Source organism: Misgurnus anguillicaudatus, chromosome 4 (assembly GCF_027580225.2).
Source record: "Misgurnus anguillicaudatus chromosome 4, ASM2758022v2, whole genome shotgun sequence".
NCBI lineage: Eukaryota > Metazoa > Chordata > Actinopteri > Cypriniformes > Cobitidae > Misgurnus > Misgurnus anguillicaudatus.
The window spans coordinates 17,906,308-17,918,583 of NC_073340.2; the positions used below are offsets into that span (position 1 = coordinate 17,906,308).

The 12,276-nt window shown below is 36.0% G+C and overlaps 4 protein-coding genes across 5 annotated transcripts in view; 2 read left to right on the forward strand and 2 right to left on the reverse strand.

Moving 5' to 3' along the window:
* The window catches only part of zc3h7bb (zinc finger CCCH-type containing 7Bb), a 497,977-nt gene that overhangs the window by 351,249 nt on the left and 134,452 nt on the right, over nucleotides 1-12,276 (forward strand). The window lies entirely within an intron of this gene.
* On the reverse strand, nucleotides 24-4,729 carry dmc1 (DNA meiotic recombinase 1). 2 transcript variants are annotated; one of them, XM_055176053.2, is made up of 14 exons: nucleotides 4,586-4,729; nucleotides 4,404-4,461; nucleotides 4,230-4,274; nucleotides 4,003-4,149; nucleotides 3,827-3,909; nucleotides 3,374-3,426; nucleotides 3,223-3,264; nucleotides 3,048-3,120; nucleotides 2,646-2,737; nucleotides 2,452-2,525; nucleotides 2,248-2,362; nucleotides 1,603-1,663; nucleotides 1,405-1,521; nucleotides 24-347 (listed from the first exon to the last, which is right to left on the reverse strand). In XM_055176053.2, exons 2-14 carry the CDS (start codon nucleotides 4,458-4,460, stop codon nucleotides 278-280), a joined length of 1,029 nt encoding a protein of 342 aa, XP_055032028.2. In that variant the 5' UTR covers nucleotide 4,461; nucleotides 4,586-4,729; the 3' UTR covers nucleotides 24-277. The 2 variants fall into 2 exon arrangements, with proteins under 2 accessions (XP_055032028.2, XP_055032029.2); XM_055176054.2 differs by having other exon boundaries at nucleotides 4,591-4,659.
* tomm22 (translocase of outer mitochondrial membrane 22 homolog (yeast)) lies at nucleotides 5,133-7,192 on the reverse strand. The gene is made up of 4 exons (XM_055176058.2): nucleotides 6,896-7,192; nucleotides 6,452-6,570; nucleotides 6,225-6,342; nucleotides 5,133-5,877 (listed from the first exon to the last, which is right to left on the reverse strand). The coding sequence occupies exons 1-4, from the start codon at nucleotides 6,986-6,988 to the stop codon at nucleotides 5,803-5,805; spliced, it is 405 nt and encodes a 134-aa protein (XP_055032033.1). The 5' UTR covers nucleotides 6,989-7,192; the 3' UTR covers nucleotides 5,133-5,802.
* Nucleotides 7,515-12,243, forward strand: maff (v-maf avian musculoaponeurotic fibrosarcoma oncogene homolog F). The gene is made up of 3 exons (XM_055176056.2): nucleotides 7,515-7,786; nucleotides 8,808-8,869; nucleotides 10,335-12,243. The coding sequence occupies exons 2-3, from the start codon at nucleotides 8,834-8,836 to the stop codon at nucleotides 10,776-10,778; spliced, it is 480 nt and encodes a 159-aa protein (XP_055032031.1). The 5' UTR covers nucleotides 7,515-7,786; nucleotides 8,808-8,833; the 3' UTR covers nucleotides 10,779-12,243.

Consider the following 12,276-nt stretch of genomic DNA (forward strand, 5'->3'; position numbering starts at 1 on the left):
AATTACAGCGAACATTTTAAATATATATTTCTAGATTTTTAACTGTATTTTATTTTGCAATAAAATAAAACATATACACAAGCAATAAATATTTTTGTTTACACAAGTAATAAATATTAAGTCACTATTAAAATGCCATTTTTTCAAAATGACAATAATAAACAGATTGAGAATCGATAAACATGCAAATAAATAAATACAACTGTAATGTGCATTAACTGGAACAAATTCCATCCTGAGGAATAACTTGGAAATGTTTTAGGAATTGTGTAGATTTTTAGTCTTTGGCATCTGATATTCCTCCAGCAGTAATGGCAAAAGTAGCCTCATTTTCTGGCATGTCTGGGCTATAAAAAAAAGCAAAGGTTTTGTTGATAATCAGAAAATCAGAAAAAGTATAGAGATTTACAGACAACTATGTTAGACATATGGGTGATTCTCGCGAAATTCGACTTATGAGGTGTCTTGAAACATTTTGATAAAAAAAAGTAAATGCAAAGTAAGAGTATCAAAATAAGAAGCATACAGTTACTAACATCTCTTCATGTACTATTTTGCACATGATTTCAAATGACATCATACAAACCAATTTTGTTGTTTTTGCCACATTTAAGGGGAAATTTTTCATTACCGCAATGTGTCCATGACTGGATTTGGGTTCTTTGACATGGAAATATTTATAATTTAAAAAATCTAAAAAATAAAATGCTTCAGTGCATGTTGTACTATAAACATTTACAGTAAAGAAACATGTGGTATTTGGTGATCATTGGTAAAAAAAAAATTCTCATCCTCCGCAACAATTTTCAATCATTGTTTAAGCCCTCAAGGAACTACATTTTTTTAAAAAATTGTTGAAAGGGACATAATTGACTGTGACACTCAAAATGGCTACCAGGTAAGCAGTTCTTATTTTTTCTCTCCAGATAAAAGTTGAAATTTTGTTTGTCATAGTACCTAAAACTTTTTAGTTCTCATTACCGAAACACGAGTTTGTAAATGCATATATTTAATGTAATATCATGTTGCGGTAATGATAAATTTTGATAATGATAATCTAAAAAATGTAAATAATTTTATAGGAAATATTTTTTAACTTAGTTATAGTAAGTTCAGACCTTCTTATATGTGCAAAAAAAAATTGGCTTCAAGGGATTTTTAAAAATTCTGATGATGGACACGGATTTCGTGAGAATGGACACTGGATTTTCTTGAGAATCACCCATATATGTTTAAATGTATAATTGTTGTTGTATTATTCTACTAGTAATATTTTATCATGTAAATGATTTCCACTGTAAAATCTGCAATAATGTATAGTATATCTAGCTGAAAAGCAATTATATCTTCTATTATGTAATCTATTTTTAATTTCTATTAGCAAATACAAAAAACATTTATTACCTATCAAAAATCTTGGCAATTCTCAGTTCAGCACGCCCTTTCCTTAAGCTGATGCGTGTGGTGGAGGCATGGGCCAGGATGTGTCCTCCAATAGGCTTTTTTGGATCTGCTTGAAATCTAAGATAATACGTTTGCCATTTAGTTTGCAAGCAGTATATATTTTATAATTAAAAACTTAATTTCTAGTCTTATACTTACGTCATTCCAGCTCCTGGGTCTGCAGTCATCTGATTGGTAACAAATACTGCAACGTTGTACTCTATTTCCCACAAAACAGATATTATCGATCAGAGCAAAAGCCAAACAATAATCTCCAAAGTAAATACCATGTGCTTAGTTCAATGATGATGGCTGACTAGCATTGAATGTCAGGGTTATGTTTCTAGTTTCTTTAAAGGGGACATTTCAAAAGACTTTTTCAAGATGTTAAATAAATCTTTGGTGTCCCCAGTGTATACTACATATGTGAAGTTCTTAAAATACCATATAGATTATTTATTATAGAATGTTAAAATTGCCACTTGTAGGTGTGCCGTTTTTGGGTATGTCATTTTAAATGCCAATGGGCTGATCTCTTCACTAAATGGTTGGATAGTGCAGATTAAGGGGCGGTATTATCCCCTTATGACACCACAAGGAGACAAATTTCAAATGACCCATTTGTTCACATGCTTGCAAAGAATGGTTTACCAAAACTAAGATACTGTGATGTTCTTTTTCACATTTTCTAGGTTGATAGAAGCACTGGGGACCCAATTATAGCACTTAAACATGAAAAAAGTCATGATATGTCCCCTTTAAGTGAATTGAATAGATTATTTTGGAAATAATACGAAAACAGACCTTCTGAGATCTTTTGCAGTCTGGAAAGCATTTGTGCAAGCTTCTGTTGTCTCTCAGCCAGCTCACCTCTTCCAGAGAAGTCCACCCGGAAGAGAGCCATGATTGAGTCTATTATCTGTAGAAAATATAGTTTTCATGGCCATAAGGTTACGTAAAACTATTTCCTATAAAGTTAAACTTTAAAGTTTCTACTCTTTGAATTACCAGGAGCTTGAAGACACCTCCCTCCTCATGAAACTTGGCTGCAACAAAGTCTAGTAACTCCATTTGATGCTCACCTATCAGTAAAATGACATATTTAAACAGGACCCTTTGCACCTCGTTGTCTAGCCTTTAATGCTGCAAAATAAAATGACAATTCAAATATGTAAACTGAAAAAAAGCAAATTTCCACTTACTCGTGTAAGCACGTGCATATAGCACATTATCCAATACAGCCTCGTGATCCACATTAAAGCGGTCAGCTATGTCCCTTAACCGCTCTGGGCGACTGATGTAACAATTATTAAGGATAAATGAAGGGGTTCTTCATATTACATATCATGAAAAGATGAATTCGGCACAAAAAAGCAGTCACACTGTATTACACACTATTAACTATAAGATAGTTTGGTTAAATTGAGGTATTGGGTGGGATTACAGGATGTAAAAGAAGGTAATGCAAAATAAAGCATTGAGGAGGCTACTAATAAACAGCCAATATCCTAGTAATATGCATGCAAATAAGCAACTACGTAGTTAATAATGAGAATTGGTCCCTAAACTAAAGAGTTACCAAAAAGCAAATGTGGAAGGGATACAAGGTGTTCTCAGAATCAATAAAGATGACCTTTCCTCCTGTGTACCCACATTCACCAGGAAGCTGAGCAGTTACTAAGGAAAAGAGAAGCTGAGTAAAGTTGATGGTTCGTAATCAGAGCTTTAACTGTTTAGAAATAATACATTTCAGATTTTATTTCATAAGCAAAACCTTACCGCAAAGTGTATGAGAGAGTTGAGTCTTTCCAGTTCTGAACTCTGAATGAGACATAAAAAAGGATAAAAAAACATGTAATTTTGGCTTAAACAAGTAAAAGTCATAGCATATAATTGTGGCACATAATCATGTTATCAAAAAGTACTCTACCACCAAAAGCTTCAGTAATGGCCATACTCTCCACACCTCCTCCAAGGAGTTTGCTAAAAGAGACATAAAAGCTCTCAACTAGAATTCTCAACTCATTTTTCTACAATATCCAGATGTTACATTAGACATTATGTGGCGATATTAACACAATAGCAAAATTGCTTATTATAGCTACAGAATGTCAATAAAAGCAGTGAATGAGTGGCAGGTGAATTGACTCCAGATGCCATAGGATTTCATTGATGACGCCGCTTTTAAACATTAACAAAAGATATGAGAAGCATTTTCTCTCAAAAGGTAGGTTTGTTTGCATTGCTGTCTATTTTGTTTCTCCCTGCATACTTCACAGGCCTACAAAACAGACTGTCAACAGGTTTTGTGTCTCAGTTCTTCAGATCAGAACTATTGTGTTTGATCTGTAAATATGGGTTAAGGGTTATTTTTATTTCTTACTCAAATTCCAGACTGCCAGTTGTGATGTGAAAGACTTGTCTCCTTCTCACACTGTATTCAGAGGCTGTTTGAAATCCACACACCTGCATAGCATTTTAAAGCTCCATCAAATAAAAATAGCTTTTCAATAAAAAAAAAGAATATTTTCATGCCAATACAATAATACATCAAATTACCATCAACTTTCCAGCTGCTTCCTTTATTTTGTCCACTTTAGCCTCAGAGAGTCCCTTCACATTACAGAGGGCACGGCGCGTTGTCATCTGTACTCCTTTCACAGTACAAATCCCCCCCGACTTCAGTTTCTTAATGTCAGCCATGTTCTTCATAAAGAGGCACAGCATCAGTCATGATTTTTTACAACTTCTAAATTACAATATTGAACCCAAGTCATTTTACTCACAATGCCATGCTTCTGTAAGAGCTCTATGTCTTGAAAGAAAGATTCCTGTGGATAATTTGAACTTTATCATTATTAGGCTACAGTAAAGTTTCATGTTTTTAGTTTACTTTCATTAACTGTATTGTAATTAATTGTACTGGCTCTGGCTGCACCATAGAAATGAATGTGTATCACCTCATCTTCCTGGAACCCCGCCTCATCCTCCAAAGTCTGGTCCTCCGCACACTTCATTCTATTAATCGGTAAAAAAAAAACCGCATACAATAAAATATATCGTTTCCGTGGATAAATGTCTGCTGTTATAAGTGTGTAAATACTGTTTAAACAAAAAATAATTCATGTGAATGACATTTTACCTCACGTTTAAATCTGAGGGAACGCTGACCGAAACTTCAGTGTCTTCGCGCCGAGTGTTTTCGCGCCGCTAGCAGGTGTCTCGCGAGCTTGACAGCTGTCATGAACGTCACGTTTAATCTTTGTTGTTATTGTTGTTTCTAAAGACTTTTCTTTATTTTAATGTACAACCGATATTAAACAGCACTTATGAATGGTACTGAGACAGACAAACAAAATGTATATTTTATGTAAATATATTTTTCTGAACAACAAGCAAAGGTCCTTTGGAGGGACATTTTATCTTTTGCTCCGTAAAAATACTGTATCCATCATTAATAAATATACGTAATTTACGTAAGATATAAAATACAAAAATAATTCTATTTTGAAAGAATTCTATCAAGTTGTTTTATGGTGACTTTTATTTTGTAGGACTTCATTGATAAAGGCGCCTTTCAAACTTTTTATGCCAAACTTTTTTCGTCTAAAAGACAAAACACGAATTAGTTTTACAACTGTTTTAGTTATTCTGTTATATAAAATATATGATAAAAAAAATACAAAGACCCGGGTGGATTTATTTTTATTCCTGCTGTCATGTGAAACTCACAGGAGTCCCTATTATTGACAGTATGTTTTGAACAAGTATTTCTCAAACCCCACAGAGAAATTATACAACGATTCACTTGGACCGTATGGCTTTTGTCTCAGAATGTACACACAACGTAGTAGCTTTGCATGATCTTCGTTTAACCTGTAAAATACAGGTAGAGAGCCATTTCTAAAGGTTTTAACATTTCTAAATCAAAAACAAGAAATAACTATAATCTGAAGACAGAAAATTTCACAATCAGCATTGGGCTTGGTGTACCCTCATTAAAATGCACAGATCTTTGATGAAGTTAATGATTTTCTACAACTTAAGTGTTGATACAGTACGTTACAATGGCAAATGTTGCACCATAGACTGAACAGTCCCTTGGAAAATATAATGTCTCACGATACCTATAAAAAGGAAAAGGTCAGAGCTTAAGCCTTCAGTCTATGCATTTTGGTGAGAAAGGCAGAGAGAGAGGGAAGTTCAAAAAAGTCATCATCTCTCCAAGGCAATGACTTTGACCTTGACTTGATGTTGACCAAACACAGTATCTTCAGTTCCTGCTCCCTCTCTCTTTCCCATTCTTCTGTTTGTCTTCAACCTTAACGATCTGCAAGTTATGTATGTTACATTATGCAATCAGAGCTTTCCAGGGGCAGGAGGCATCATTCCAGACATTCCTCCAGACATGCCAGCATTTGGACCCAACAAAATCTGTAAAAGCAGAACACAAAGGTATATGTTACTCAAAACAGACACAGAAGAAACATAAAAATGAATGGTAATAAAACATTTCCTCCAAGACAACCAAGGCACCTGTTTACTCTAAATTATTCATCTATTCCGAACTGATACAAAGTGTATTTCTACATGAATACATTAATTATGTCACCACTTCTGTCAATGGCCCCTACAACTCATTGGAACGAGCTAGATACTTAACAGACATTGACCAAGTACATGTCATTCTCACCATGGTGAACAGAAATCAGAATGAATGTTAAACTTGTGAACAATTGATTTAAGTTTTTATTTTCACTTTAAGTATTTATATACTGTACCTGTCTCTGCTGTTGTAATTGTTGTTGTTCCAGCTGTAACCGCTCCGTTTCAAAGACAACCGGCAGAACCAAAATCATAAATGAAGTTGTACCGATCCATAGAGCTGAGCGGGAAAAACTACAGGACAAACACAATCAACAAAACATTATGTGAGGTCTAAAAGGTAAGAAATTTGCAGTTTATAAAAGCAACCATTATAAATTTATGTCAACTGCGACAAGCTCACCTATAAAGTTTTTTTGCTACAGATAGTGAACACTGTGCAGATACTTCAGCTGCAGATCTCATTGAATCTGGAAACATCTCAGTTAGACCCCAGAGTCTCTCCAGCAATGTTTCATCCAACTGTAAGAAACAATACCACATCAAATAAGAATTGGGCAGAAACAAGTCTAAATGCATGACACATTGGACCTAATGGCCTCAAACAGGTAACTCAACATTCAAAGGACGTTTAAGCAATCAGGTATACTGCACTTGACAGTTGGTGGTTTCCACTGGTAAATATGTAATATTAAAATATGTTTTATATAGTGTATATGAAATGTTAAAGGCATATGAATTCAATTTTAATAGATTAAAACGCCATTGCAAAGCTAAACTGCTAGTCTATGCTAACAGTCAAAAAAATATATATATTTTCCTTAGCTTTTTAATCCAAAAATATTACCTCTTCATCTTCATCATCTCCCTCTATCTCATCTTCAAGGGATCGTGTCTCCACACGGCCCGAATCTGGAGAGAGTTCCTGGATAGTAGCCATTTAAAATCTGACAAAAGGTGACTTTACCTAGGTTTCAAATATACCTTTGTAAAAAAAATTGGTGGTCGTTGTTATAACCGGTTATACACGCTCACAACGATTTAGATTAACAGAGCACGCATTGAATACCGAGGTCACTTGGGTTACATGTGAGTCGGATGTACTTCCCCGGTGCCCTGCAAGGAAACACACACAATGAGGTAATGCGACACCTAGCGACAGGGAGGACTCACTGCATATTATGCTTCTGCGTAGTGAACGATAAAAAGTGTTTCACATTTTTTAAAATCTTTCAAATGTTTGTTACATTACTCTTTATAAAAATCTACACTACTGTAGTTCCTAAAAGAGTTCTGCTAAATTCGGGAAAGTTTAACCTTGTCTCACTTTTGCTTTCATTGACGCAGTTCCCTTTAATTTTATAATTAAGTGTAGGAGGAACTTACACAGAAAACACATTATCACATGGAATAAAACCATGGGGTGGCGAAAAGACGAAAATATGCCTACTATGGGAGTTTCACAAGGTTGTTGACAGATTTGTGTATGCGTGTATGTGTCTGCTAAGGTCCCGCCCTCATTCTTAAAGCCTTGAGTCATCGTGTGTGTGTTTTTTATGAATGAAAGGATCCAGCCCGCGGACGGTGGAGTGATTCCGGGAAAAAGGCGTTTTGCTCTATAGTCCGTCTAAACACGGGCCGAATTGTGATAACGTATGTTATTTGAAATCTCGGGACGGCGGTGATAATCGTGGACTTCGCTATCCGGCGACTTGTGAAATAAAGCAAGCAACACAAGGCAAGATTTTCTAATTTCTCCTTTCGGTATTTGTTTACACTAAGGAAACGGGGGGTGTTAGCCAACCTGCTGTAGTGCACGCAGTTTTAAAAATAATAACCTCCATTTATAACATTATGTAATATATTTGTGCTTTCAGAGTTGATTTAAAGTCATATTTGATAAATTCCAACAGTATTAGTCAACATAAACGTCAGTATGGCGCGTGTTTTTATCATGACACGAGCTGTAGCACCGAGCTAACGCGAAATAAGGAAATAGCCGCTAAGATGTTGACGGCTGGGGTTGTGAAAGATACTAAGAAGTGTTTTCACTAAAATATTAATATTTATATTGAATAAGTAATTATATATATTCTTAGGAATTTTATATAACAGCGTAAGTTGTTTTTATGAGAAATGTCAAGTCAGCAAGGTCTTGCTTTGAACGTATGTCAAAAACGAGTTGTCAAGTCGTTACACACCCTTACTATGTTTTAAGTCACATGTTTAAAAAAAAATGTTTTTAATTTTCGCTAAAAGAAATTGTGTAACTTGTTACCTAATCATTGTAATAGTAAACTCCAACTGGTGGCGTACACCAAATGTTTTATTTAAGTTAGGTTTTAAACTAACTTAGCTGTAAATTTTAATATAAGTAAGAATATATTTCTGTTGAGAACTTTATAAACGATGTAAAACTGTGAATGTGAAAGTAAAGGCTGCTTGAGACAGGAATGGAGGACTTGTGCTGAATCACGGTGACGGTGTTAAAACGCTGCTTACAGGCGCTCGGTTATTTCAGTCGTCCTGCCCACACATGACTGGAAACTCGTGGTCAGCACACAGCAGCGTTTACTTCTCCATATGGACTTTGACCATTCACCATTTACTTAAAAAAATAACACGAGATCAAACCTAGTTTTAACAAATTAAAGTGAAAATTGACGGTTCATGAGCTTTCAAAATATTTAGGCTCGTAAGCAAGAAACAACCCTTAGATAAGACATTGTCTGATGTTCTGCTTTTCATTCCATTTACAGGTTTCAGGGATAAATAAAACCAGACAATGACTTCAGACGGCAGAGCTAGTAAAGCTCTCAAGGTAACTTAACAATCACTTACCGACAAAAATATTATCACGAGCCCATTTAATATCAGAGGATACATGTAGAGTAATGCTATGTCCCATTCACAATGACAGGTTATGCCTCATTTAAAGGAGTAGTTCACCCAAATATGAAAATACTTTTATAATTCACATGCTATCACAGTACATGACTTTATTTCTTTAGTTAAACACACTTCTATATTAAAATCCCATCATGTTATCTTGTAAAAGAAGCTCCAAACAGCACATTTATTATTAATGTGACTTCAGTGAATTAATATATATCTTCTGAGAGAAAATGCTTCATATGGAAACATACAGATCAAAGTGTTAAATTCCATTATTGCACCACATCAGTAACGTCGAATCTAATTGGTTCTTGTCAATCTCGTAACTAAACAAGAATATGACAACTATTCACAGTACACGCAGGAATGCATATTTGGGTGAACGTTTCCTTTTGTTACGTCAGCACAGACTATAAAATGAGTATATGATTTATTTTTACTTCCTTCCTTATAAAAAGAAAAATTGAAACTTGAAATAGATCATCCATATCTATTTCAACAAGCTGTAGTTAAGTTAAATTAACATCACTCCACACAATATAATAAAATATACAATAATAGTGAGCAGGTTTTATCTAAGCCTGGTCATGTCCCATGATTTGCTACTTGCTAGTCAGTGACAGATGAGTTAAGGGCGAGTCAGTATCCGAGTCTATAATTAAAAATGCATATCTACCAAAGGTTAGTTTAACATTTAGGAGTACTTTATAGCTTTAAAGGACAAGTTCGGTATTTTGCACTTGGAGCCCTGTTTTCAGATTGTTTGTGATGAAGTCGAACGGTTTTGACTGAGGTTTGGACTTGTGGTGCGGGCTCGAGAATTTTCGTTTTTTTGTTGTGTCACCCCTCACCTCTGCAGTGGCTGCATGGGTGCACTGGAACAATCCTTCCTAAAATGCATTATACTTTCGTTTAAAAAGACGTGAAACTCACCGAGTGGTCAGGGGTGTTCACTGATATGCTCACACAAAAATCGCTGAAAAAGATGCTTTCCAACAGGTGTTTTAGCATTCGTTGTAAACTTGTGGACCTATTTTTCCAAACGCCTCACACCCGTACATTCTTCCGTTGAGAGCCTGAATAATATACACTCCAGACCAGTTGGTGTCGATAATCCACCAATTTGAGCATATCAGTGAACACCCCTGACCACTCGGTAAGTTTCACGTCTTTGTAAAAGAAAGTTTAATGCATTTCAGGAAGGATTGTTCCAGTGCACCTATAGTGCCATTGTAGAGGTGGGAGGTAATACAACAAAAACCCAAAACCGTTCTACTTCATCATAAACAATCCGAAAACAGGGCTCCAAGTGCAAACCACCGAACTTGTCCTTCAAATCTAATTCACAACTAGACGAGTAACATGTAAACTAAACTGTCCCATGCTTTCAGGTAAAAAGGGAATGTGGCGAGAACGTTCCAGTGCTGAGCGACAGTGAGCTCATGTCGCTGTCAGTGCGCGAGCTGAACTTGCACCTGCGTGGTTTGTCACGGGACGAGGTGCAGAAGCTGAAACAGAGGAGACGTACGTTGAAAAACCGGGGCTATGCAGCCAGCTGCCGGGTGAAGCGCGTGTCCCAGCGTGAGGCCTTGGAGCAGCAAAAGAAGGAGCTCCAGCGGGAAGTGGAGCGGCTGGGAGCGGAAAACGCAGGCATGCGGCGGGAATTGGAAGGATTGGGGGCCCGCCTCGCTGCTTTGCAGCGCTTCGCTCGAGGTTTGGAGTCTGGGGGAGCCAGTTTACTGGCCGCCACGCCTCGCCTGAACACGGCCTCCGTCATAACCATAGTGAAGACGCCGCAACAGGTGCACGCCTCTAGAGAGCAGGGAGCATCCTAGGGCGCAGTGGCACCACACTCATGGATACACAGACACATATAGGTACACAGTATGATCACACAGGACCACGTTTGCTCGGTTGCACAGAACTATTTGCAGCGATTTCTAAAGTTATTTATACTTGCATATAAAGGAGCAAAAACACGCCAGTTGGGAAACAGTTTTATTTTGGACTGTTAAATTTACTTACACACACATATACGCAGACATACAGTATATACTGTATGTATACATCATACAGTCTAATATATGTTGTGCTGGACTCATTATGACAAGTGTATACATCTGCATAAAGCTATAGCTAATGATATGATACCATTAGGCTACTTTTTTATGCCTGTGTTGATATTAATATGCTTTCTGGGTGTCCATACATGTTGGCAAGTCGTAACACAATTTCTTCACTAGACTAATGTGTGAGCTTGACTCATCATGTGTGACCACTGAAATTTCAGAAGCTGGTTAGTTTTGCTGGAGTGTCTCCATGGTATTTATTAATCATGGGATGTTATGTTAATGCAGATCTATTAATACATGCCATTTCTATATTTTATTGTTTGTATAAAAGACAAATGTTCAACAACAGACATAAAAGCTATTTTATTTGTGTTTAAGACAGAAATGTTGAAGGTAATCTGTGCTGTGATTGGTCTAAATACTACTTCTATTTGACTAGCTTGGGGTCATTCTTAATTATTGTAATGGGTTTTGACGTGAGTATTTTTTTTTGTAACGTTTACTTGTCGTAATGAGTAGTTTAGTAATGGTAAAGTATACGGCCCCATTGCTTTTAACTCGATTCAGTACGTGCAAGGGTCATATTCGTCCTAATATTAGAGCAGCTTGTTTGTAGTGGTATTTGTGTATTTAAAACCAAGACCATATATATATATATATATATATTATTTGCTATTTATGATTTAAAAAAAACTTCTCTGAATATTTTGAACAGTTGGAATATTTGGAAAATCCCATCAGAAGGAAAGTGGCGAAGGGAAATTTGAGCAAGATGTGAAAATAGAGGACAAAGAGGAAGCGGGGAGGCGAAATGGGAAGTGAGCAATTACAGTACAGCTCACTTGGGAGGTAGATGAAGGATTAGAAAGTGACAGAGGGAATATGAAAGACAGAAATGAGGTTATCACATGTATGTCACATCAACTCGTGGTTGTCAGGAAGGTTCTTGCCAACTACAAGCCTGCTTTAGAGGTTATACTGTAAGATCATTTTAAACATGATATCTCTGGTGATTTTTAAATAAATGTATTTAGCTATGTCATCAGTACTGAGAATCATCTAACTTGTGCCCGTGACACGTTTGCTTGCCAAATGTGTCCAATGTTTTGTAAAAGTGTAAAGCACAAAAATGTTGTTTGTATTTATTAGCTGTATTTTTCTATGGTAAATTCATTGTCTATTTTATATCATTTAATTGAAATAAATGTTGTATATATTGTACATAAAATTATATGCGTTCAGTGAGTAAAATCTGCAGGAA